Source organism: Acomys russatus, chromosome 5, assembly GCF_903995435.1.
Source record: "Acomys russatus chromosome 5, mAcoRus1.1, whole genome shotgun sequence".
Taxonomy (NCBI): Eukaryota; Metazoa; Chordata; class Mammalia; order Rodentia; family Muridae; genus Acomys; species Acomys russatus.
Window position 1 is genome coordinate 19,542,101 of NC_067141.1, and position 27,595 is coordinate 19,569,695.

Genomic DNA, 27,595 nt, shown 5'->3' on the forward strand with positions numbered 1-27,595 from the left:
CAGCAATGCTTTACTCTGCGATGCTCAGAGTCAAGTGTGGAAGGAAGCCAACAACTGCAGCAGCTAGAAGCCAAGCGCCTCATACTTCACCAGCAGCGGAGTTCTTGAGGAGTATTGAGGGTATTAAGGCTTGTCAGTGGAAGGGTGCCGATCAAACAGGACTCGTGCAATGGGGGCTGGGCAGTTCAATAATGGCGGTCTGCTCTCTGCATAGTGGAGAGGCTGAGAACCTGTAAGGGCTATTAAGCCAGGTGGCTCCCTTAGCAGTCCTGATGCTGCACTAAAGGCCTGGAAATTCCTTGGGGGTGTCTGTGGTGTTCAGTCTATGTAGGAAGGGTGAAATAGCTGGATGCTGAGCTCAGTAGAGAACGGCAGCAGCGGGATAGGCACACTCACTCAGAAGCGAAGGCAGGCAGCAGCATTGCTTTGCCTCAGACCTCCTTATATTTGGACTGTGTGCTAGTTTGAGTAATAATGGCCGCCATAGGCTCATAGATTTAAAATGTTTGGTCACCACTTGAAAGGATTAGGAGATGTGTCCTTGTTGGAGGAAGTGTGTCACTAGGGGTGAGCTTTAACGCTTTAAGAGCCCAATCCAGGCCCAGAGGCTGTGCCCATCCTGCTGCCTGTGGATCCAGATATAGAGCATGTAGGTTAGCTGTTTCTCCAGCACCATGTTTGTCTGCATGCTGCCATGCTCCCTGCCATAATGCCTTTGGACCTTGAAACTGTAAGCCGGCCTCAATAAGATGCTTTTCTAAGAGTTGCCATGGTCATGGTGTCTCTTCACATCAATAGAACACTGACTAAGACAGATTACCTGTTGGGTTGTGCCACATCTTATTTTATTTTATTATTTTTAAGGACATAGTTTCACTATGTAGCCTTGGCAGGTAGCCTGGTATTCACAAAGATATACCTGCCTCTGCTTTCCAAGTGCCAGGATTAGAGGGGTGAGCCACCACACCAGGCTACCACTCATTTTTTAGCTTTTTGAGACAGGGTTTCTCTCTGTAATAGCCCTGGCTGTCCTGAAACTTGCTTTGTAGATCAGGCTAACTTCAGGATCACAAAGATCTGCCTGCCTTTGCCTCCCAAATGCTGGGATTAAAGGAGCACACCAACAGCGCCTGGCTCAAATAGTAGTTTTTACAATTAAACGTTCTAACACACTACAATCCAAAGATATACTCATTTGATACTTACATGCTGAGCGATGATGGTAGGGACAGAAATTACGTACAATAAACTCTGCAACTCATAATATGTATGCCTTGCATCTAAGCCCCAGTGTTTTAGCATCATTGTCTGGTTCTGAGAATGGCTGATGTACTGTATTGCTTAGGAAAAAATCTGCTTCTATTCAGGACAGATAGGACATACTCATTTTTGAATATTTACTATAACCTCAGATACAGGGGACTGAATGCACATTGATGGACAGTTCAAAATACCGGTAGACTACTGTGGGAGGGCCTGAGGAAGCTGAGGAAAGAGTTGGGAGAATAGAGAGGATGGAAGCTAGTTCCCTGTGCCCTGGATGGACCAAGTCAGAAATGTGAGTATGCAGGTAAATATGCAGGCAAGATAGTCCCCAGCTTTCGGCCTAAGCTGTTGAGGGAAGTCTGGGTGAGGAGTTTGTAAGGAGGTCCAGAGCTGTGGTTTGGCAGGTACCTGGGAGACTTGCCAATGCAGGTAAATGGAGGTTGTTGGCTGGGCATCTGAGCATCTGAGCATCTGTCTGCCATTTCTTAGGGAGTACTGGGCCTGGGTGGGTGTGGGAGCCACCAGATATTGGGGGGAATTTCAATTCGACAGTATAAGTAAAGGGATCCAGTGAGACATGTGGAACCTTCAGGTGGCTGCCAGTGAAGGAAGACAAGCAAGAAAGAAGCCACATGTCACTGGCCTAATGACTGCGCTTAGTCGTGGCTGATCTGTGTTTTTATCTGCACAGTCCCAGGTGGCTGTACTTTCACAGCACTTGATGCCAATGTCTTGAACTTAAAAAGAGGGAACTCGCTAGTGTTTCCCTGGGGGGACCGTCTGCATACTATTCTGAGCATTAATGGTTCTGTGCTCATGGAGTGGGAAAAATATTCCCATAAGGAGCTTTGGAGTTAGCTGGGGTGCAAAGAATAGGATTCTCTTTATTGCCTGGAGCTATGGCTCTTTCTGCATGGAGCAGGTAACCTGGTTTCCTTGACCCTGCCAGAGGCCAGCTTTGTTCTGCACATTTGTCAGACAAGCCCTCGCCCTCAGTTGTTGGGGTGTGATCCCCTTCATTCTTCAGCCCCTGTGTCTCTCTGCAGCCATGTCTGATTTTCCATTTTCCTCAGTCCTCATAATAAGAAAAGGAAATCCTTTGGGTCTCTAGATCTGCAACAGGGCTAGCTTTTTCTTTTAATTAATTAAAAAAAATATGTGTGTGTGGGTGTTTTGCCTGTGTGTATGCCTGTGTATCACATGCATGACTGGTGCCCTGGGACGTTCTTGAACTAGAGTTACAGATAGTTGTGACCTACCATGTGGGTGCTCTGGAAGAGCAGCCAGTGCTCTTAACCACTGAGGCATCTCTCCAGCCCCATGACTGGGTTTTGAGACTTCAGCTTTCACACTTTTTTGTTGTTGTTAGCATGACCTACAGTAAGAAATGTGCCTACCTTGTGATTGCAACACCACACACACTTAGTTGCAAAGCATTTGTCACCTAAACTCATGGCCCACTAATGGTCTTGACCTGGCTTCATCAAACCAAGCTTCTCCACAGAAGTCACTAATCCATCTCAGGGGACAGTAGGCCATGACCAGAGAGCTTTATCCAAGGAACACAAGTGAAAGCCAGTGTTTATATGCCACATTATTTTAATGAGTCACTAGTTCGCAAGTTCCTGGCTAGTTGGGGTCAATACCCTTAGAAGCTGCTATTGACAATGGACTGGTCCCCTGCTCTGCAGGAGACTCCACAGCAGGACATGAAAGATACTGCTGCTCTTTCAGTCCAGCTATTCCTGGGAATGTCTGAAGGAAAACATTCAGAGATGAGCAGAAATGTGCAGAATACTGATCTCAGCTCTGCTAATGCAGCCACCTCATTATCCAGGCCAGGGAAATGGCTAAGGAGGCCAGCCTATGCGCACACAGTACACTGCTTTGGGGACTCAGGACCTCACTGGGAATGAATGTTTGCTGATGGGGAAACAGTTGCTGTGGGGGAGAGGAGGCCTAGGAAGCACAGACTGCAGATTCCCCTCATACTTGAAGAATCTTTGCCTGTGCTGATGTCATGGAGACACTTTACTATGCTTTCTCCTAGTTCTCTTTTGCTTGAGTATATATGTATGTGGTGTACGTTCATGTGTAGGGCATGTATGTGGGTGTGGATATGCATGCATGTGCGTTCACCTGTATTGACAGGACCAAGGTTGACGTCAAATATCTCTCTCAGTCACTTACTGCCTTAGCTGTGGAGGCAGAGTTCCTCATCTGAACCCAGAGTTCACTGCGAGGTTACTGTAGCTGTCAAGCTTGCTCCTCGCTCCAGGGATCCTCCATCATCCCAAGCATTAGGATCACAAGTAGATTGCCATGCCTGCGCCACACTTATGTGGCCACGGGGTATCCAGCCACTGGTCCTCTGTCTTTTGTAGCAAGTGCTACACCTACTGGGCCATCTTCCCAGCCTCTCTCCTAGAAATTTCATGTTTTGCCTCCCACAAACCCAAAGCTTTCCAGAGCAACTTAGACTTCCAAATGAATGTGTAATAGAGCAGGCACAACACATTTACTCTTTTGGGTTTTGCTTTTACAAGACAGGGCTTCTCAGTATGATAGCCCAGGCTATCCTGGAACTCACTTTGTATACCAGGCTGGCCTTGAACTCACAGAAATCTGCCTGCCTCTGACTCCTGAGTACTGGGATTAAAGACATGTGTCACCATGACCAGCTTCATATTTACATATTTTCAAAAAATATTTATTTTATATTGAGGGGATTATAATGTAATTACATAGTTTCCCTTTCTTTTCCTCCATCCACATATTTAATTTTTAAAGGCTATAACACAGAGCATGGAGGGCAACCATATATGATCTCAGCACTCAGGATGGGGAAACAGGAAGATGGCAAGATCCAGGTCAGCCTACTTATTATAAAGAAATGGCCTTACACCCTGCACCATGGCACATATTTATAACCAACAGAAGGTACTTGTATGTGAGTCCATGCAGGAAAGCACTGTGGGCTGCACCCTTTGTCCTCCTGAGTGATGTCCCAGGTCATGTGACTGGGGTCCTGCTTTGCTTTGACAGCACAGCAGTGATCTAGGCTTGAACCTGGTCCCCTGTTTTTCTGCTTATCCTTTTGCCTCTTGCATCACTCCAAGGAAGATGCATCTAGATTAGCTACCATTCCCAAGAGAAGCACCATTTAGCCACTAGCTGAGCCAGGCCCCATCATTGTGAGCTGGGGGCCTGTTTTCCTTGTGTCTGTCTGAGGCCAGTTCTGTTTCTAACGCCTCCATGGCAGGACTTGACTCTGTAGTGGGTGTGTTCTTGTTTTGCTCCTTTTCTTAAAAGTTGCTCTAGGTCATCCTGAGTCTTTGTGTTTCCACTCAAATTTTAGAATCTACTTGTTAATTCTGTTTACTTAGCACCCCTAGTGTATTAGGTTACATGGAATCTATCAGTCAGTCTGGGGAAAGCTCGCTTGTTTATACTATTGGGTGATTGGGTTTATGAACAACAGAATTGATTCTGTTTATTTCGCCCACTTGACTTTCTAACAGACTGTAGTTTTCAATGCAGAGGTCCCGGGTGTGTTTCTTAGCATGTGTGTAGAGGCATTTGATCTGATAGATGGCTCATTCTAGCAATTTCATTCCTAATGACATAGAAATCCGGTTGATTTGGTCACATTTGAACTTCTTGTCCCTCATCACATTCATTTAACCAATCTTTAAAAAACGCACATTTTGTCAGCATGTGGGAGAACCACAAGCCAGTGCGGGAGCATGCCCCTAGTGAGAGGACATGCCCCCCCCCATAAGGTGGTGCTCCAACCCAATAGACAGTTCTCAGATACAGTAGCACATGCCTATATAGCCAAATTAGAACCATCAACTAGTCACCAAACACTGCTGTGGTTCATCCTGCAGCCTAGCTGGGCATGCTCAGGCACTGTTCTAAAGAGCAGAGGTCACCTAAGGATACAGTCCCCACCCCTCATGGCCAGAGTGACATCTCAGCTTCTCCCCAACTAATGGCCAGACAAAGGCCTCAGCAAAAGCCACCTGTCATCTCTGCTGCTCATTTGGGCCTTTGCAAGGCAAAGCTTTGCTTGGCAGTTTTTATTGTTATTGTTGTTGTTGTTGTTGTTGTTGTTGTCGTCGTCGTCGTCGTCATCATCATCTTTCAACCATCTCTGGTGAAATTAAAATAGACAGACCATGGGTGCAGGTGCAGCAAATGGGCTCAGATGCGGGTGTTCTGTTTGGTGTCTATTCTTATAAGAGAATTAGGCTTCGGAGAGTTGATCTGTGAAGATGACCTTGGATTCTAGACCACTCACAGTTGAAGGCTAGCAGACTATTTTCATAAAAATATTCAAAGAACATGTCCTTTCCAGCAAAAAGTGGCTAATTAAGCATCACTTTGAGTTAAGAGGTGGGACTGCACCCTGTCATCTGTCTAATTGAAAAACCTCAAAACCTTCAGGCTGTCTGAAGGGCTCGGCAGTATTGCTAACTATTAGTCAAGAGCCATAAATACTTTTGCTACGTGAATACAGATGGTTGCTGCAGCTATAAACAGCTGTGCCAGGGGCCCCTACAGGACCAGATGTGTATTCCAGCCAGGGGTATGGACACACTCCCTCAAGTGGGAAGTGCTCATCCCAAGCAAGTCCCAACACCATGTCTGGCACAGGATCCCTGCAGCCTACCTGGCATTTTTGGTTCCGGTGTCCACTGTTCTGAAGAGCATTAGGGCAAGCCTTCCAGTGCTATGCCTCTCAACTCTGTATAGCAGCCTGTTGCTAGAACTACACACTTCTTAGGAGACATTTTCTAGACTTATTTTTATGTGCGTGAATGTTTTGCCTGCATACATGTATATGTACCGTGTATATGCAGTGCCTACAGAGGTCAACACTGGCTGGCAGATACCCTGGATCTAAAGTTATAGATAGTTGTGAGCCACTGGGAGGGTACTGGGAATTGAACTTGGATCCTCTGGAGGAATAACCAGTGCTCTATGTCTCCAGACCTTCCTAAAATGCGTGAGCTTCAGCCTCTCCTTCGACCCAAAAGAGAGCATAAGGTGGTCACAGTAGGAGGCAGAGGCTGTGTGTGCTCACAGCTCAGGAAGCCAAATGTCACTGGCCAGTGCTTGTGTTCTAACAAGTGCTTGGCTATTTCCTTATGTTTGCGGGGGTGTATTTTTCCCGAGGCTGTTAGTTTCAGGGAGACACACTGAACCACTGGCCCACCGTCCTTGAATTCTAATCTGGAAGGGTTAGGTGTGCAAGAACTGGTTGGAAATGGCTAAACTTGACAGTAGGTGGCAGGGACATATGAGCACACACGATGAAGCTACCGCTTGATTTTTTTTTTTTTTCCAGACCAGGTAGATAATTGGGTTGGATTAGAAAACCTGGAGACTGACCTGAGTTGCATCTAGTAACTGTTTTTGTAGCCAGAGAAAATGACAGGAGAAGTGCAGTTTAGTGGCCATGTTTGGTGCATAATTTCACAGACTCAGCGAGGGTTTGCCTTCTGTAGTTGGCTGAGGTTCAACCAGTTGGCTACCAAAGACAATCCATATTACTTTGCAGTCTCCTGGAACATCAAGCCAGGCCAGAGTTCACTACATACACAGGTCCCTTTGACCCAAATTCTCTGTTTAAGGGTTCTGTGGTGATTGTGTTATACTTGGTGTTTTGTTTTGCTTTCAGACGGGACTCATGGAGCCCTGGCTGTCCTGGAACGCACTCCATAGGCTAGGCTGACCTCAAACTCAGAGATCTGCCTGTCTCTGCCTCCCAAATGCTGGAATTAAAGGTGAGCACTACTACCGTCCAGCTATGTTGGGTTTGTATTCTCACAGCCTTCAGTATCTGTAAACAGAAAAAAGCACTATGATTGGGGCTGGAGATATGCTCAGGGGTTAAGAGCACTTACTGCTCTTGCAGAGGATCAGAGTTCGATTCCCAGCACCCATGTCAGGTGGCTTACAACTGCCTATAATGCTGGCTCCAGGAATCCAGTGCCCCCTTCTGGCATCTGCAAGTACTCACACAGAGGGGCATATGTACATGCATGCACACATACATAAATAAAAATGAAATATATTTTTTTTAAACATGGCAACGTCAGAGATAGTCTAGATGTTCAACAGTAAAGAGAACAGGCTAGCAAACGCAATGGAATGTTAAGAAGTTTTGGTTTCTAAAATGAAAGCAGTTTTCATGTGACTTCCCTAGAGCTGGTTACAGTGAATGTTTTGGTTGGGGAAGAGGAAAAGACACACACACAACGAGACATCACTGGTGCTTATTTCTGAAGACTGCAATAGAAGAACATTTATTACCAGATGGGGTGGGTGGGGCTGTGACCTTCATGGCAAAACATGCATCCCTGGCCTTCCTGCCACCCCTCCGGCTGCCGCTCAGCCACTGAGGGGCTTGCAAACTCCGAGTCTTTGAATCCGCTGCAGTTTATTCCCCAGGAAAGAAGGGGTGAGGCACGTGCTGTGACCTACTTGGAGAGGAGCCCGTTTCCTAGCCAGTCATTCTGGGATGCCAAGCTGACCTGAGGTGGACCGCCAGACCCACAGAGGGATGACTTGGTGAGGGAATGAGCAGCACCGGACACATGGAGAAAGGCGGCCACATGTGTAAGGCACCAAAGGAGCCTAGCAGGACCCAGTACCAGGAAAGGGGCTCCATCGTGGCAGCCAAGCATCTTCTAAATGGCATTGGTTTTTTTTACATAGATATGGTGGTAACTGTCCGTCATACCGGCAGTTGTTTACAATGGATCTGAAAGACATCAGGAAAACTGGGTAAGACAGGGCATAAATCCAAGTTAGAAAAATGTGCAACTGATGTACCAGGACTCATGAATTAGAAGCAAAAATTTAGAATTATAGACTTAAAAGGAACCATGAATGTATGAGCCCAAAAAAATAATACTGAGGAAATTGAAGCAGGAGCCAGCCTAGGCTACATAGAGAGACTCTGTCCCAATTTTTTTTTTTTTTTTTTTTTGAGGCAGGGTTTCTCTGTGTGTAGCCTTGACTATCCTAGACTCGCTTTGTAGACCAGGCTGGCCTTGAACTCACAGCAATCTGCCTGTCTCTGGTTCCCAAGTGCTGCGATTAAAGGCGTGCGCCATTACCACCACCACCACCTGGCCTCTATCCTGAAATTGTGTATATGTGTGTGTGTGTGTGTGTGTAGTATGTATACATACATGTGTGCATGTATGTATACATGCATACTAAGTTTATATACACATATATAAAATATAAGCAAACAAAAGGACTGTGTGGAGCGCTGGGAACACCCCTGCAGTTTTCTAGCCCACATTGGACAAACCACTCCAGAAATGGCAGGTGGGAAGCTCAGACAGGACATGCATCCAAGTTAGAAAAATGCGTAACTGATGTCATGACTCATGAATTAGAAACAACATTTTAGAAGTATATATCTAGAAGGAACATGAATGTATGAGCCCAGCAAATAATGAGAAATTGAAGGAGAGCAGGAGAGAAAATATAAACAAAATGAAGACAAAGCTGAAAAGAAAATAGGTAAATATTGAAGATGAACAGGACAGTAGAGGTCCCTGAAGATGATGGAGACACAAAAAGAAAGCACAGATACATGCCACTTAAATAAAAATCTGCCTAGCTGGGCTCAGTGGTGCACGCCTGTAATCCCAGCTCTCTGGGAGACAGAATTAGGCGCATCTCTGTGGGTTCCCAGCTTGGTCTACAAAGTGAGTCCAGGACAGCCAGGACTACACAGAGAAACCCTGTCTTGAAAAACAAAAACAAAAGCAAATTAGAAAAGAGAAAGAGAGAGAGAGAGAGAGAGAGAGAGAGAGAGAGAGAGAGAGAGAGAGAGAGAGAAAGAGAGAGAGAGAGAGAGAGAAATGTGCCTGTGTTCTAAAAGGAAGCCAGAGGTTTCCGAGATGGCTCAGAGGGTAAGAGCACTTACCACCAAGACTGACAACCTGAGTTTGGTCCCCAGAACGCACATGGTGAAAAGAGAGAACCAGCTTCTACAAATTGTCACTTGACCTCCATACCTGCGACATAGCATGTGCCACCTGCCAAAACAAAGAAAGAAAGAAATGTAATTTTAAATTCAATTTATTTAATTTTTTGTATGTGCATGTGTTTGTATGAGTTTATGTGCACCGGAGCTGGTGGAGACCAGAAGAGGATATTAGATTCCCCTGGCACTGGAGTCACAGGCAGTTGTGAGGCTCCATATGGGTGCCAGGACTCCAACCTGGGTCCTCCACAAGGTGCTAATGTTCACTGTGCAGGAAGGAAAGGAGACAAAAAGAAGATGGTGAGACAGCTGAGAGCCACTGTGAACAGAGAGAGAATGAGCAGCAAGCGTAAGCTGAGTGGTTTGTGTCTGGTAAAGCCTGCATCCAGTCATAAACAGGGACATCATGTAAGGATTCAGGTGGCATCACTCCTTTGGTTGCCCCTAAGGACTCTTCAGACACTGAAGTGGACAAAGACACCAATCAGGCCATGAGCATGGGACCCAGAGTCCCTCTGTGAGTTAGAGCCCAGAGAAGATGAAGGCATTAGAAGTGACATATGTCTTCCAAAGGTCATGAGTTCAATTCCCAGCAACCACATCGTGGCTCATAACCACCTATAATGAGATCTGGTGCCGTCTTCTGGCAGGCACGCGTACATGCAGGTAAAACACCATATAATTAAATAAATAAATTTTTTGGGAGGCAGAGGTAGGAGGATCATTGTGAGTTCGAGGCCAGCCTGGTCTACAAAGTGAGTCCAGGACAGTCATGGCAACACAGAGAAACCCTGTCTTGAACCCCTCCTGCAAAAAAAAAAAAAAAAAAAAAAACAGAAGTGACGTGTGACTCGTGCTTAGGGTAGCCTGCTAGACTTGAGCTGTATAAGTTCATCAGGAATTATGAAGTATTTTGAGATTTAGAAAATACTTTGAGACTCCTCAGGGGAGAGAAAAAAATGAAAGCGTGAAGGGAGAGCACGTTAGAATGGCTGTGGCACTGGCCGTGCAACCACTCAGTGGGGGTGGGGGCATACGGAAAGTGCAAGAACACCACCCATTCACGGCCATCACCCTCGGTGGCAGTGTCAGTATCAAAACAACTGAGTCCTGAAACAGTTGTCTGTGTAATGTGAGTGCTGGGAATGAGTGATTACATCACCTCCTGATAGCTCAAGAACAAAAATGCTCAGTGTGAAAAAAACAGAGATTCAGCTGTGCGCAGAGCGTTAGGCAGGAACTCTGTGGTCTTGACTTTGAACTTAATTTTGGTGTGAACTTGCAAGATGTATGTGCCTGTGATATAACAGTATATAGCTATCTATTTGCATACATACATACATACATACATACGCTGTGACTTGTCCTATCTAGGAGGAATGAGGGGGTCTAAAGCCATGGCTGTGACCTTGAAACATCACTTTCTATGCAGATGAAATGCAGTCACAGCAGCTAGAGATGAGCAAAACAAATCTGATCTATGCCACACCCCACACTGTGGGAAACTATGAGAGTCTCAACAAGAGGGTTCAAGAGCCTCCTGAAGAGGTGTTCACCGACCACAAATGGGACCAACACCCCAAGAAATTTGCAGAGAACCGAAGCCCATCAAGTATGCTTGAATCCACAAGCTCCTCAGGAAACAGTTAGTTGGTACTCCAAGGTTGGCAGGGAGCCGGTTTATTATCTCACAACTGACTAATTAGAGGAAGGAATCAATTATTTATCTTGCTTTCCCACCCCAACAAAACAGCAGCTGAAGGAAGGCACCCCCAACCCTGAGCGAAGAACTCCCCCCTCCCATTGCATCCTTCGGATCTTCCTGAAAGGCCAGAAGCACCAGCAGGAAAGCAAAAGCCGTGTCAGAGGGTTCCCCCTGGCCCTGTGGCCCTGGAAGGTATCTGTGGCCGCCTTGTGTCTGAGAAGGATGTAATGTTTCTCACAGCAGCTAACACCCCTGATGCCACTTTCTGCCTGTCATGAGATTCAAGTGGGTGTGACGATTAGTCTTGGTCATAAACTTTGCTAGACTGAGAGACACCTGCATCACTAAAGCACACCCCTGGGCATGTTTGTGAGGCTGTCCAGAGTCAGGTGGCATGAGGAACAATAGCTAAGAAGAAAAAAACTGCTCAACGTGTGAATGTCACTGCTCTGTAGTCTTTGGGGACCAGAGGAACAAAAGTGGAAGGCAGAGTGGCTAGCCTTGGCTCCTGGCCACCATGAGGTCATTGACTTTGTTCCTTTCACTGTTCCTCCTCTACTATGATGGTCTTTTCCCCCTCATGCCCCCACCAGCCTGCCACAGGCCCAGAAGCAGTAGAGCCAAGTGACCATGGATGGAACCCCCTGACGCTATGAGCCAACACGATCCTTCCTCCCCACCTTGTCTGTCTTTAGCCAGCCTCCCAGAATCCCAGGAAAGCTACCTGCTTTTTGTGTTGAGCCTTGAGGACCCCCTAGCAGCATTTCTCCAGGGCACAGAGGAGTCTCCCAGGATCCTCCAGGGACTAACTCCTGCCCAGCTTCTATGGCTGTCCCTGGATGGGTGTCCTACTTTGCCATATGCTTTGCTGGAAGCTAGTAGCCCAGTCTAAGAGCCCTGTGTGTGCTTTGGGAGGAGCCGGAGAGGAGAGGGCTTCTGGTAGTTGGCTGGGTTTTATCCAAACCTTCCATGCATGGGGCACAGTTAGAGGCTCTGATCCATGGCAAAGTCTCAAGGCATGGGCAGGAGCAAGCGGAAGCAGGGGTGTCTCGTCTCCAATAGCTTAAAGGTGGGATACAGACTCATCCCACCTCGGGCTGCCTGGCTTACTCTGCTCCCCACTCTCCATAATCTACTCTATGATGCAGGATGTGCTTGTTTTCCCTTTGCTCTTTCCCATTTGGGAAGTTTTCACAGGGGCTGTGTAGTTACTTGGTGAGAGAACAGAGCCAAGCGCAGGGCCGTGGTTACTGATGGTGGTTCGGCTTTACCACTCAGGACTCAATACACCCTCAGGGCCTAACCCACAGGGGAAATTGGCTATCTCTGTACCACCCAGCCATTCTTCCCTCCTTCCTTTAAAAGTAGAGAGTGTTCTGGAATATTCCAAAGGATCCATGGAAGAAGAGAAGGACTTTCTTTAAATAATTCAGAAATGCCACATGGTGGCTCATGCCTATAATCTCGCCACATTTGGGTGGCTGAAGTGGGAGGATTTCTGTGAGTTTGAGGTTAGCTGGGACTGCATAGTGTGAACTCTGGGCTAACCTCAGCTACATCGTGAGACCCTGTCTCAAAAAACCCAAACAACCTCCCCCGAAAAAAAAAAAAAAAACCCTGCTTTTTCTTTTTCCATATCTGAGATTCCATTAAAACTGGAAAAGGGGGAATCTCACTTCAACAGGTGCCTGTTCACTGTACTTTGCAGTCTGTTCAGCAAAGCAGAATTCCAAATTGCTGGGTTGCTGCCTGTTGTCTTGTGTGCACAAGGGATGGCCACAGGCCTGATGGACTTTAAGAGGACAATAAAACTGCCAGCCTTGGCGCCAGCTGTGTGAGTCAGTGTCACATGCCAGTTTTATGGGAGAAGCATCAGCAGCAAACAGGCCTATCTTCCAGCCCCTGAAAGTTACCTCTGGTGGGGATGGGGTGGGAGAGAAAGTCAGAAAGGACAGCCGCAGAGGCAAATAAGCTAGGAACAGTTTAGATCTTAAATGTCACCAAAGACCCCTGCGTTAAAGGTTTGGTCCCAAGACGAAGGCAGTAATTAAGTTGGAGGAGCCTTTAGGAAGTAGGCCTGGGCTGGGAGACATCTCAGTAGGTAAATACTTGCTGTGCGAGCATAAGGGCCTTAGGTGTACTTGGACATGGAGCGGGCAGCTTTGCTACCGTTTTGGTGGCATTGGATAAGGAAAACGGGAGCCTCAAAGATGGTACCAGCATGATTCTTCCCGAAGAATATAAGGAGAAGAAATAGAAGATGAAGGGCACGCAAGGGTTAAATAGATATCCAGCCCAGGAAAGGGTCACAAGAGTTGGCTGCAACAGAAAAGTGGTATGTGGAAACTATCAGTCATATCACAGCTGAAGATGCCCCCTATGGGAGGGAGAGACTTGAAGGTAATCAAGACCTGGGGAGCCCTCTTTGAACAAATTCAGGATAGGGTGACTGTTTCTGGGTCGGAAGGAAGTGGATGGACCCCCAGGCATGTCTCTGAGATGCACAGAGACACTGTCTTCCAGAAGCTGCTAAGGGGACTGTGCACACCTACGTGAGCAGGAAGTTGATCAGAACTGTAGCAGCCTGGGAGAGGAATGTTTTTCTAAGAGAAATAGGCTGTTCATTTCCCTGCAGTGGGATGCAGGGGGCTGTGACATCATCCCTGTATCCTTCTAGGGCATGAGTGGATGATCCCAAAGAGGGGCTTAGAAGGCCAGGAAAGCCATTAAGCACACAGCAGGCGGCAGGTCCCTCCGGGGTGCAGGTGGTGGGGTACAGCCCTTAGCACTCCCAAGTAAACTGGCTCTTGGAATTCTGAGAGAGTCAGGACCGGAGAGACAAAGAGTGATTGGGGATCAGTGTATGTGGGTTCCTGGAGGCCTGCGGAGTGAGTAGTCAGAGAGGTGTAGGCTACAGAGCTGGGGCAGTCCCTGCTGTGGGAGCAGCCAAGCAGAGCCTGTGGGTCTGATGAAGGGATGCAAAGGCAAATGCTGCCAGGAGGACGGACCACTGAGGACTCCACATCGCGGAGCTTAGCTGATCATCAGGGAAAGCTGGGGTCTGTGGACCCCAGGGGAGCTCTTGGGGTCTCTAGGCACAGGACAGACAGGGTACATGGGAATTTTATCCACTACCAATTACATAATACCTGTTATAGTGTGGTGACCACTTAGCCAGAGGCCCCAAACATCTGGATGAACACAAAGCATGTGGTCACAGTGTTTCCAAAACCCAGACACTAGATGTCTTCTAGACAAATGGCTTGGCCGCTAAGAGGGCATCCCCATTTGCCAAGGAGGCCATAGAAGGTTACCCGCAACCAGTTCCCTTCTGTGTGAGGAAATGGGATCCGGAGGGAGCGAGCTTCGCAGCTCTTCACAGGCACAGCCCTCCAGTGCCCCTCCCCTGTCCATCGAGAAGCTCCCCTTGTTCTCCTGCTCAGCTTCCTCCTAGAAGGACCTGTGGTAGATGTCCATGGGCAGTCTCCGTGGGCATGACCTCCTCTCCAGCTACAGTGCTGGCCCGTGTATGCCACAGAACCACCACGCACATCCATGTCATCCACCGAGCAGGGTGACTTAGTTTAACCAGCAGTTAAAAGCACATTTGGAGCGTCAGATAACACCTAAGCGCGCAGGAAGGCAATCCTTTACATACGCAGGCACGTTTCAGGGGGTGCAGGTGCTCCGGGCTCCAACAGCCTCATTCTCACCTGTCTTTCAGGTCAGCAAAGTCGAGCGGGAGAAGAGCCAGGAACTGAAACAGGTCCGTGAGCACGAGCAGCGCAAGCACGCGGTCCTGGTCACCGAGCTCAAGACCAAGCTGCACGAGGAGAAGATGAAGGAGCTGCAGGCCGTGCGGGAGGCGCTGTTGCGGCAGCACGAAGCCGAGCTGCTGAGGGTCATTAAGATTAAGGACAACGAGAACCAGCGGCTACAGGTGCTGCTCAACACCCTGCGGGATGGCGCGCCCGACAAGGTGAAGACCGTGCTTCTGTGTGAGGCTAAGGAGGAGGCCAAGAAGGGGTTTGAGGTGGAGAAGGTCAAGATGCAACAAGAGATCTCAGAGCTCAAAGGGGCCAAGAGGCAGGTGGAAGAGGCGCTGACGATGGTCATCCAGGCCGACAAGATCAAGGCTGCGGAGATCAGGAGTGTCTACCATCTGCACCAGGAAGAAATCATCCGCATCAAGAAGGAGTGTGAACGTGAGATCCGCAGGCTGGTACGTGGCTGGTGGGCAGGTGGGAGGGTGGGCAGCAGGGCATGGCTCTGGTCCCTCACCAGCCCATTTTCTCACTCACTTGCCTCACACCCTCTGTATTAGTTCTGAGGACCCCAGAGGGGCAGGAATCCAGAACCAGGTACCCACAGGTAGGTGAGACCCCACCTGCCCTCCCACCATAGCCAGCAGTGGTCCCTGATCTCCTCTTAGAACAGGAGGAGATCCTGTCTTCTCCAAGAAGCTATGGGGGAGTCCCAGGTTAAGCTAGAAGCCAGGTGAGGCTCACACACTAATGGTAGGAGGATTCTGAGTCGCTGGACTCCAAATCAAGAGAGGAGAGACTAAGAGGTCTCCATGTTGGCAAGGTGCCTGGAGTAGCCTTGAGATTCCTGTGCTGTGTGCACCTTGAGGAAGACATTCTCCTAAGCCTGACCCCATGAGATGGCCAGTTTCATAGGCCATTGTGCTTCTGTAGGCTATTGTATTTGATGGCTGAGAGCAGCTGTGTATCCTAAGAAGCCCACACACCAGGTATCCCGAGGCAACGGCTGGCACAGCCAGCATTTTCAGGCCCAGTGTTAAAAAGTGGAAGAGAAAATTCAGGAGTTGTGGGAAATGAATTGGGTGTGACTCCTTTCTTGAGAAGCGTATTTCTCACATTTTGGGAGGAGATGGAGTTCCACCTTAGAGGCACGTGCCACTTACCCATCCTGCACTCCATCAGGACAGCATTGATTACTTTTCTATTGATGTGATAAGACCCCATGGCCAAGGTGACTTATAAAAGAAAGGGTTAGCCGGGCGTAGCAGCGCACACCTTTAATCCCAGCACTCAGGAGGCAGAGGCAGGCGGAATGCTATAAGTTCAAGGCCAGCCTGCTCTACAAAGCGAGTCCAGCACAGCCAAGGCTAACACAGAGAGACCCTGTCTCGAAAAACAAAACAAAACAAAACAAACAAAAAAAAAAAAAAAGAAAGAAAGAAAAGAAAGAAAGGGTCGGCATCTGAGTGGAGGTAGCAGGTGGCAGGTCTGGAGCAGGAAACACAGAGAGAGCACTGGAGACGGTAGGGATGGAGGCTTCTAGAGCCTTGAGCCTGCCCCCCCAGTGACATGCCTCCTAACCTTTCCAAACAGCTACAAACTGGGCGTCAAGTATTCAATACCAGATCCTTATGAGGGACATCTCATTCAAACCGTCACGAGAATCCAGGTACCCTAGTCATGAGGTACTCCTCGGTAGTATGCAGCCATTTTTCCAGTTAGGGTACCCAAGGAGTCATCCTTCCCCGACTTACCTGGGTTCCTGGTGTCCAGAGGCATGCTATAGGCCACCACGTCATGGAATTTCAGGAGATGGCAGCAATTTTCTGGACATTGCCAGAAAGAAGAATCTGGGCATTGTGACGGGAACACGGCTTTGCCATGATGAACACAGGGTGCCTACCCTGTTGCTAACCTGGAAGCCCCGTCCCTTTCCAGAATGTTCCCTACTCCAATACCTCTACCATTCTCCATGTGTTCAGAACCATATGCTGTTATTAGTGACCACAGGAGGAGGCCTGAGACCCCACATAATGGGATGTCACATTGTGTGGCTCTGGGGAAGTGAGAAAAACATCGTCAGGCTGCTGGGAAAGAATGCACTGCACCTGCTCTGTCTACCCTTTCCTTCGTCCCGCTTGGAGTCAGTGCCTGTAGCAGAGGACAACAACCTTACTTCTCCACAAAGCTTGTAACAGAAAATAACTGTGCTCCAGAGTACCCTCCCACTCTGTTCTGGGTCCTCAGAGGCAAATACCTGTGACTCCTTCATCTGGTGTCCCCAAGCCTTATCCCAGACTGTCACAGCATGCTTGGGCCATGACCTCACTTTAGTCTATGCTGCCTTCTCTCTCCTGCACCCAATGCCTCCCTCTCAAAGTGCTGTACCTTCCTTGCTCCTAGCCCTGCTTCACTAGAGCATACTGGGTACATCTCAGCAGGAAACAGATGTGGCATCCTTCTGAGAAAAGTTAGAGGAGGATGATAAGAAGACTCCTGGGCATGATGGGTAATCACTGGCTCTGGCCACTGGAGCTCCAGATCCAGAGGGAAGGGCAACACTGCAGCACAGGAGAGCGTGAGGGGCAGGACCCAAACAGTTACTGTCAATTCCAAACCCAACAGGGAGCAGGGAGCATGGGCCCAAACTGCTCACTTCTCACTGATGCATAGACCAGAGGCCAACATGAGGGGACAGGTAGGGCAATCGTAGGGACCAGATCCCCCCTCCAGGGTAGGGATTGAGGCTAAGGCCTCACACATGCTAGGCAAGCAATACTACTGAACCACATCCACAGCGCTCCATCTTTTGGGTTACAGAGCCTGACAGGAGGGTAGAGTGAAGATCCAGGGGGAGAGAGAGCATCCAGTGTGCAGCTCTATCTTGGGTAAAGCAAGGATGAGCAGTTCCATCCCTGTTGCTCAGAGTTACACACCTGTGGTCCACACAGTCACTCAGGGTCCATCCCAGTTGTATCTTGTAGCTCAGACACTTGTGTGTACTCCTTTGAGTTATTTTTTCCCCTTTGCTTAGTTTTCTAAGTGTCTATGTCACTAATGCAGTCTACATCTCCAGTAGTATGGTAAACCTCTCTATGTGTCAAAAACAGAATCTTAACCCTTCGCCTTTGAGATATCTCCTTAAAGTGCTGCAACTTGCCCCATCACATGGCTAAACAGTGCACAGCCTGATAATTCTGGGCCTTTCTTCTGCATTGCTCAAATACCATGCCCTGTCCTCTGCCCTGTTCCCCACTAGCCCTACCTTCTCCTTGAGCTCAGGACACCTCTGAAATGTCACTGTGCTGAATGGATGACACAGGTCCTTGCTCATCCACACCAGGTCGGCAGGAGCTCCCGCTAACTGTCCTCCAGCTGGGGAGACCTACCGTGAGTGTCTAAATCCCCTTCTTGTATCTCATCTTCCCTCCCGTATCTGCTCATCAGAAGTTGGTCCTTTGAGTTCCCACTGAATTTATTAATTTTTCTCCCAATCTTAGCTTTCTGTTCTATTTTCTAGCAATTGTCCTCAACTTCCCTGTTTATTTCAGTCATTCTAAGTGTCAAAGGTACTTGCTCTCTGAAGCCAACCCTTTGGCTCCCTCTCCTCCAGTCTTGGGTGTAACAGCAATTCTTCCCTGAGAATATTCTATTTTCACATGTTCAGCTCCTTCATTGTCTGTGACACTGCAGAGCCTCTTTCTATTCCTGTCTTTCCTGTTGAGCAATTCTCTTAGCTTTCCTATCCACCCTATCTGGGGAAACACACGGCGCGTGTGTGTGCGCGTGCGCGTGCATGTGTGTAATGTGTAAGGGGTCTCATATCTGGGAATCTAAAGTGAACTTTCAAAAATTACATTTTCCTTTTCTTTTCTTTCCGAAGAAGAATACCAGTCGCCTTAGTTGGAGAAAGAAAAACTAAAGGCATCAGGGAGGAAAGGAAGACTTAAGCCTTTCACTGTTAAGTGACATGACTTTGTCTGTAAAGCATCCTAATAAATACACAAATATATGCACTAAGTCTGAAGATGTAGCAAGGTGGTAGGGCCTTGCTTGAGGCCTTGGGCTTTGGTTTTATCCCCAGAACACACTAAACCGAAGAGAAAACAAGTAAGAGCCTACACAAGCATAGAGACGGCGCTCAGATGTGCGCACACAGGGCATGGCAGCAGCGTTCTTCATGACAGTCACTCTCTCCGCAGAGCCATGGCATATCCAAGACACGCACAAGGTGCACCTCTTTAAGAGACCTCACAGTCCCCAAAGGCCAGGCATTCTACTGAAAAGACAGTTAGGAAGTGATTTTGCCTTCGTCAAAATCTCTCAGGGTTTTCCTATAGCGTCCACAGTCAGTATGGAGACTATCCTTTACCTGTCATTTCCATGCCTGAAGACATACACACCCCAAAAGTTCAAGAGCTCGGTTTCTCATCCAATCCCATCTGCTGCATTACTCACCATTCCCACCAGGTGTCACTATTGAACACTTGTTCATACGCTCATGCTGGGATAGGGGCTTTCTTCTGGCCTTTGACCTCAGCTGCTGCCTAATAGCCATTGGAGGTTGCAGCTCACCTCTTCCCTACTCTGGAGTCCACCCTCAGCCACTGCGTCCAGGGACCAGCCTTGGATAAATTGTGTTGTGCAATTTGATGACATAATGAAAAACTCAAACAGACAAGACCCTGTGCCCAGGAGGCAGGAGATGGCAGAGCAAGTCAGTGTCACCCTGGGTCAAGCCACTGTTACTTAATGAATCCAGAAGCCAGGCTCAAGGCTCCTGGTGCAGGACCATCTCTTTTTGTGCCACTGTCCAGGGAAGGCCTCCTTATTGATGGAGGCCTCAGGACTGCCTATATTGTCTCATTCGGCCCCTAGCTTGTAAGAGAACACTGTGCCTGAAACTCAATTGTGAATTTGGGCTGACTCTCCAGACTCCACAGTGCAGATATGTCTGAGGTGGATGTCAGGCTTCTAAACAAGTAGTGGTGTACTTTGAAGGTCACACCAGCAGGGCAAAGGCCCAGGTGCTTGCTATAGCTTGGGGAGAGAGGGCAAGATCTTTGCATGGACAAAGAGCCTCAGGCATTTCTGAGGATACCAGAGCTAGAAGCTATCTGGAGCAGAAGCTGATACAGGGCAGAGCAAGAAGGAGGGGGAGGTGAGGTCACCCATAGGCAGCCTAACCCCAGAGGCCGGAGACAGGGCTGAGTGTGGTTCTGGATGAGAGAAGTGGCCGAGTCCTTGAGTCCCAGTCCCAGTCTGTCTGAGAGTACAGAGGTTGGCTGGACCTTTGACCTAGAGATAGGGCAATGGTCTCCCTGGGCCCAGCAGGCCAGAAAAAGCTTATCCCTAAGTCCCAAGGCAGCAGACCAGCTCAGCTCACTCATGTAGGGGGAGATCAAGGAGCCCCACATGGCAAGATAAGCTTGGGACTCTCAGAGTCTTCCCTTGGAGAAAGCTTGGCTGCAGCTACATTTGGAAACACTTAACAGTCTTAGGCTCCTTGCACCATTTGGCAGAGACTCTGTCATTTCTTTATCCAGCATAATGGTTAGCATGCAGCCTTAGACCAGTGTGGTATGAACAAAAGCCAAGTACCAGCAGTGACGCTATTAAAGGGACCAATGGGCCTTGGGAGCTCTGCACAGATGGATGCCATCCCTTCATGCGTCATCTAAGCTAGAGATTTTGAACAGTAGCTGTGGCCCCACAGAGAAATGGCACATCAGTCAGAGGACATGGCTACAACTGGGGCTGCTGTGGGGCACAGGCCTGGGAATCCTGATGACCTCCAAACCCTGGGGACACAACCCAGTGGACCAAGATCCCATGCCCAGATGTTCTGGGATAGCTGGGCTTAGAGAAGGGAACTGAGAAGACTCTGGGTTCATCTCACAGCCCCCCAAAACAGGCACTGTAATTTGAAGTGCTGTCACTCTGACCTGGCCAGTGGCATTGTCGGACTGTGATTCAAGTCTGTTCAACGTAGTGCCTTTAGGAAGTGCCCATCTGATACTCAGACTCTAATCTGGAGCCAGGCAGAGCCACATCTGCTATCAGAACCGGCAGGGTGCTATCTCCAGGGCCCTAAATGATGGGCTAGGATGTAGCCTGATAGAACCCAGGAGCCTCAGAGAAAGGCTTCTCTCCTGACCAAGAGAAGTCAGACAAGGAAGCATGGCCGAGATGCCACCAGAAACACATCCAAGACACATCTGTCCGGGGTAGGCAGGCAGGGCTTGGGACAGTGAGGGCTTAGACACATCTCTCCCACACAGTGTTGGGAGTGAGGAGTTATGTCTGTATGTCCACTCCTGCCCTGCATGGGAGTTCAAGTCTCTGGTAATAGGTGGATCCTGTTCACCTCTCATGGTTTCACGTGTGCACACCCTACTCAGTGCTCTTGGGTAGGCGGGTCCCAGGTGGCTTTCTAGTACAAATTTTTAGCAATTTCATAGTGAAATGGAAAAAGTAGGGAGTCTCCTGCTCAAAGGCTCTGGAACTTTCTGCACCCGTTCACTGCAATCTCAGATAGGGACGATGACCACCACACAATCCTGCCTTCCTCAGGGTCCCCAGCCCACGATACTTCCAAGGGCAGGCCTGTGCTGAGCGCCGGAGCATTTGTGCAAGTTGCCATTGAGCCTGGGAGGGCTCTGCTGTGTGCATGCAGAGTACATTTTCTAAAACACAACCTTGGGCTGTTATTATTAAAAACCTCTATAAAAGAGAGGAATTACAGACAAAAGGCAATTTCCTCTCCCTCATAAAAAGTCTGTGGCTTATAGCTTTAGCTTCTTCTGCCAGCCCTCAGCGCAGTTAGCTAATGTGATGTGCTAATATACATCACTAATGAAAATCCTATAAAGAAAGCTATAAAAGTCAGACCAATCCCCAGAGCGCCTGGTGGAGGGCTGGGCTTGGCCTTGAATTTCCATGATTTTGTTTCACCAAGGACACGTGTCTCAGGGAGGTGGTCAGGGAGGCATGGAAGCCCTCTTCTCCAATGGAGCAGACAGAGTCACTAGTTCCCTTTGAAAACAATGCCACCAAATGTGACGGTAGCTTTCCCAAGTCCCTGGGTGCTCTCTGGCAGTGCCTCAGGTCTTGCCAAAGACCCGTGAATTCGAATTTAAGCCACCACAGCCCAGCTGCCAAACTCACATCCTATTTGTCCAACTTCTGGGAATCATATGGAGGACAAGGCACCATCCCATGGGCAAGGCCATGGACACAGATGTCCACTGGAGATGCTTTGTTTGCAGCGTGCTTAGGCAAACCACGAGCATGAAAAACTTCAATGCATAGATAGACCATATCCAGGCCTAGCTGGAGCTGAAGGCTGCGCACACATACTTGTTTGCCAATCCATTTTGTTTGGACTGAGGGATAACAGCTATGCAAGAAAGGCACAAATCCAGAGGACAGTACAGTGACTGCAGCTTGTGTCTGAGTGTAACCATCAGTGAGCTGAGTGCGAGTTCCTACAACACTTCCCAGAGGCACCCTTCCCGCTCGTGCTTGTCTCGACTTCCTGGAAACCACACCAGCATGTTCCCTGGGTTAGTTGGCTCTGTTGGTCTTCTTATGGCACTCCTCATCTTAATCCTGTCACCATGAAGTAAGCCTCAGAGTCTCGCCAAGTGTAACCTCTCCAGCTTTGCTCTTTCTCTCCTATGCTATTATCTTAATTTTCCCTGGGCCATTCAGATCAGTGTATCAGTTTCCTCAGAGAAACACTTCTCCTTGCTTTTAGGAAAAGCTACCGTCCTGCAGGGTTTCTTGGTCTTTCAGCAGTGCTTCATGTAGCTCTCTCTAAGTCTTGCGTCCTTTTGCTGGCTTGTCTGTCTTTCATATTTGATGCTATTTGACTCGGTGCTGCCTTTTCGACCTTTCAGAATGTCTTTTCTATCTTTTGCTGCTGATACATAGGTACATAATTGCTTTTTAAACTGATTTTTCCACCTGCAACCTTTCAGCCTTCTCTTGGTAATTCTGATAGCCTATGTGTAGATTGGCTTTGGATTTGCGGTGGCCTGGCAGGGTGGCAGAGGCATATAATCCCAGCTACTCAGGAGGGTTGTGAGTTCAAGTCCTGCCTGGAAACGTTAGTGAGAACTTGTCTCAAAATAAACAGTGAAAGAGAGTCAAGGTTATATTTCTATGACAAGAACATTTGCCTGCCTGTGCAAGGGTTTTAAAAAAAAAAAAACATGATTTTTATTCATGTAATCGTACCACCATGGAGAAAGACAGCTAGGTCCTCCCTTTTCACTCTTACACGTTTGGTTTCTAGTCTTGTCTTAGTGTACTGGTTCAGATCACAAGTATAATTTTGCAGATTATTCCTGGATCCTTCCTCTTTCCCGGCTCAGGTAAAGGCACCAGCACGGTCTTTATAACTGAAGATGCTGTCAGCGCGGGGTGGTTAGCAATCCCCTCCATCAGGGGCTCCCTGATACTTTCCTGGAGACTCTTCCCAGGAGTGGCTTTGGAATCTCGTCAAGCGTTTACTCCGCATGAACTCAGCTGATGGTGTGGGCTGTCTCTCTATCTCACTGAGGACAGGAGTTACATCCATGGCTTTGTAAATGCAAACTTAACATGACAAGCTTGGGATAAATCTTACTTGGCCGTGATACATTGGTGTTGATGGTCAGTTTGCTTGTTGTTGTTTTGTTTTGTTTTGTTTTGATTTTCATTACAGCATTGAGGATTCCCTCTCCCCCTCGCCCCGCCCCCATTTTATTACAGGATTCTTGCCAAGCTGTGCTTTCTACATTTGGCTGGCTTTATCAGATGATTTTTTATAAATAACTCATTTTTTTCTATTCTCCATATGAAATTGTGAAGGAGTGGGCAGAATCTTATACTCTGTAGTCCAGGCTGGCCTTGAACTCACCTCTGTATGAGTACACAGACTCCCAGGTGCTGCAACTACAGGTGTGCACCACCACCCCTACCTTGAGCTTCTTTCATTATTACTAGTAGTTTATTTCTTCTTCCAGTGCTTGGACAAATTCACTAGTGAAGATCATTGGGACTGGAATTTCTTTGTGGAATCTTTTCAAATTATGAATGAAATGTATTTAATAAATAGAAATATTTTCATATTCCCTACTTCTTGTGTCAAGTTTTGTAAACCCGTGTTCCTCAAGGAACGTGTTCAATTCATATAAAGCTTTAAGTGTATGGATATTAAAACTGCTCTGAGTGTTCTCTGATTATTTTTTTAGTGTCTGAGGAATCTATAACTGCTTGAGTTCTCCTTCTCCCCCACACTTCTATGCCTTCTGTTCCCTCCTTCTCTCTCCCCTCCATCTCCTCACTCCACTATAAGAGTCTTTTAGTGGGTTTAAGAAATTCTTGACCGTTACGTAGGCAACTATTTCTTCCCGTTTTCTCTCTGTGCACTCAAGTGTGTATTAAACATTGTAACTACACCCTGCTCCTTCTTTTCAATAATTTATTATTTTTGTTTTATGTGCTTTGGTGTTTTTCCTGCATTTATGTCTGTTCAAGGGTGTCAGAAGCCCTGGAATTGGAGTTACACACAATTGTGACCTGCCATGCGTGTGCTGGAAGAGCAGCTGATGCTCTTTACCGTTGAGGCATCTCTCCAGCCTCCACCCTCCTCCTTCTTAAGTGACTGTTTTTGTATTTGTTTTTTCTATTTATTTCATGGGTATTTTCTATGACTTTTTATCCTGGGTTTGCGATTCTACTGTGTCCAGTGTGCTAATGAAATTCCCAATTTAGATGTTGAATTGCATTTTAACCATTTTCTATGTCTAAGAGAAAATATTTTATTTTTTTTAATTTAAATTTTTATTTGTGTGCGTATGTGTATTTGCTGGTTGTCTTGCATGTGCTGCATGAACACATGTGTGCATGGGTACATGTGCTCCTGAATGCATGTGAAGGCAACAGGAGGACAGATGTCAGGTACCTGGTTGTATTACATTCTGCTTATTTCCTTGAGAAATGAAGTGAACCTGGAGACAGGCTGAAGTCCAGGAAGCCCCAGCAGTCTTTCTGCCTCTGTTCTCCACACAACACTGGGGTTACAGGTATACACAGATGCAGTCAACCTTTTACGTCAAAATTCGGGTTCTCGTGCATATACAACAAATCCCCTTACCCACAATGCATCTCTCTAGCATTGTTTTACTTCGAGACAGGGCCTCATATTGCCCCAGCCTCAGGTAATCTTGTTATGCAGCTGAGGAAGACCTTGAGTTTCTAGTTGTTCTTCTGCTTTCCAACAGCTAGGATTACCGACGTGTGCCCTCACACCTGGCAAGGAAAACGTTTCCAGGTGCTAACCCTATCGATTCATTTCAGTATATTGATCATAATTATTTTTCAGGTGCTGTCCTGCTAACTCCTATAGCTCATTCATCTCCAAGCCCGCTTTTACACTTGCTTTAATCTTCATGGTTGTTGCTTTTCCGTGCTTCCCAACAACTGCTGTCATTTTGGTACATTCCCGACACTCTGTTCTTATGGTTCTGCAGAATGAGTTAGTTTCCTTCTGGACCTGGTTGGGTTTTAGAATGGGTCTGTTTCACCCTCATCGCGCTGAAGTTCTGGGTTATAGTGTGTAGTGTGGACTCTGCAGCAGCCTTTTTAGCTTCTAGCCTAATGCCCACCCCGTTCACCAAGGTTAGCTGTGTCCAGGGAAGGAGACCCTAGAGAAAGGCTAGGCCAAAGCTCCCACATGCTTCCCTGTCTCCAGCACCCCACCCTTGCACTGTGTGCTTGTTTAGTCCACTGAGTTGCTGACAGCACAAGGCTAAGTATAGTGCTAATTTCCCCCTCCGTGTCTGGAGCTAACATGTCAAAGGGCTTTTCTAGAAGATTCCGGTGGGATCCAACACTGTCATTGTACTGGCAGATTGCCACAAGGTTGTGGGTACCCCAAGCATCCTTTCCACAGCTCAAGTTCTCAGTAACCAATTCTTAGCCATGCCACAAACCTTCCTGTGTCTCTGAAACATTGAGGGTGGGGCTCGTGTGCAAAGCCTAGAATATCTTATTTACCCTCTCCATACTAACTCTCAGACTGCCTCTGAGGATGACTTGAAGCGAGGGCAGCTGTCATTCTGGCATCCTCAGTCCCGACCCAGCTAGTCCCCTCATAGCCTCTGGTGTCTAGGCTGTACCAGGGCCAGCACCAGGCTCTCCATCTGGTCAGCATCTTCTTCCTTCTCTCTTCTCATCTCTCTTCTTGTCTCTTTTCTCAATCTCAACCTTCAAGGACTCTTGCCTACTCTTAACCACCTGACTAAGCTCTTCCCGGACCAGCTTTTAGGAAAATGAGCCTCCACTACAAAGTACGGTGTCCTTCCTCATTTCCCATCCTCCCCGATGAACAGCAGCAATCACTGGTGCCGAAGGCATGTTTATCTGTTTGGGGTCCTATGTAGAACCTGGAGATCCACTGGAAGAAGACAGGTGGTGTGAGCGGCCCCTGTCACCAGGGAGAAGCACTGCCTAGTTTAGAGCCTGTGCAGAACTAAGAATATTTGAGGTAGGGTGGCAGGTGCCTGTCCTGGGAACCAAGTCATGGTTAGCTCAAATGGAAGCAGCCACAGTTGTAAGGGATCCACCATGGAGGGAAGTGTGCCCCGAGTAGAGGACACGCCTGGTGACAATTTTGGGGTATAAATGGAGGAATGGTTCTCTGTACTGGAGGACTGAGATGGATCATGTCAAGTGTCAGATGTGTCAGCCAGCAGGGGATCAGGGGAGGTGCCCCAAGAAGCTCTACCTCTGGGTCCAAGGGTGAGGATCTGCCCATTGACAAGGCTCCAAGAAGCTCCAATATAGAGCTCCTAAGGCCTCCTGTGGGGCAACACTGTATTGCACATGCTCTTGGAGTCAGGGTATGAGACATCATAAGTTGTGGACAAACATCCTCCTGAACACCTCTTCCTGGAGACTCGCACACAGTTCCCAGGAACCTCTCTGTGCTTTCTAGACATTGTCTATAACTGAGTATTAAAGGGGGTGGCAAAAAGCAGGAGGAATCCTTCTGGTTGCCAGTGGCCTCCAGCATGGTTCTGAATTTCAGTCTGGAAAGGGTATTCCCACCACAGGAGCAGGGGCACATGGCTTCATTTGTATCTGCTGGTTCTAGTGTAGAACAGGGTGGGTACTGGAGAGGACACGTGGTGGCGTGTGGTGTCTGGAAGCTGCCACAGATGTCTAGGAGAGAGAGTAGCATAGATGGCCTATTCCTTTGGGTTTAGTGGCAGGAAGCACACACTGGAAACCCCTCAGCTCAGACTCACAGGGGTGGTGCTCGCCAGGTGTGGAGATGGCAAGCAAAGGAAGGTAGCCTGCCCTCTTGATTACCACTGAACAGGAATCGAGCCAGGGAGGGGTTCTTTCACCTTGTTCTGCCCATGGCTTGCCTGGAATTCGTGGTCTGGATTAATTAGATATCCGTCTGTGTTTCCAGCTAACTTCAGCAAATAACTGAAGTATTTGTATTTTTAAACTTTAAACAGCAAGCAAAGAAGCAGTCCTGGGAAATCTGCTTTGCACTGAGGCATTCCCCTCCATGATGTCCTGTTACAAACCTAGTGCTGGTTATGATACTTACAGCACCCAGGTCCCTCATCACCTAGGTTCGCCTCAGGTAGAGCACATACCTGCTTGGGCAGTCCCAGTAAGAGACCCAGGATGCAGGGAGCATCAGTGTCCAAAAGGGCTTCTTGCTGCCATAATTAGGCTAAACACAAAACACACTGCCCCTTGGGGGAAGGTGGGAGGGCCACCAGTAGCCCAGCAGCATCCAGGGGTTATGGTGGGCTAGATATGGTGGGTGTTGCCTTC

The 27,595-nt window shown here is 48.0% G+C and overlaps 1 protein-coding gene across 15 annotated transcripts in view; it reads left to right on the forward strand.

Annotated features, from left to right (window-relative positions):
• Positions 1-27,595, forward strand: part of Jakmip3 (Janus kinase and microtubule interacting protein 3) — a 109,733-nt gene that overhangs the window by 54,002 nt on the left and 28,136 nt on the right. For all 15 annotated transcript variants that reach the window (XM_051145528.1, XM_051145527.1, XM_051145533.1 and 12 more), the window contains exon 3: positions 14,710-15,207. In XM_051145528.1, the coding sequence (XP_051001485.1) occupies positions 14,710-15,207 (498 nt within the window). The remainder of the gene's footprint in view (positions 1-14,709; positions 15,208-27,595) is intronic.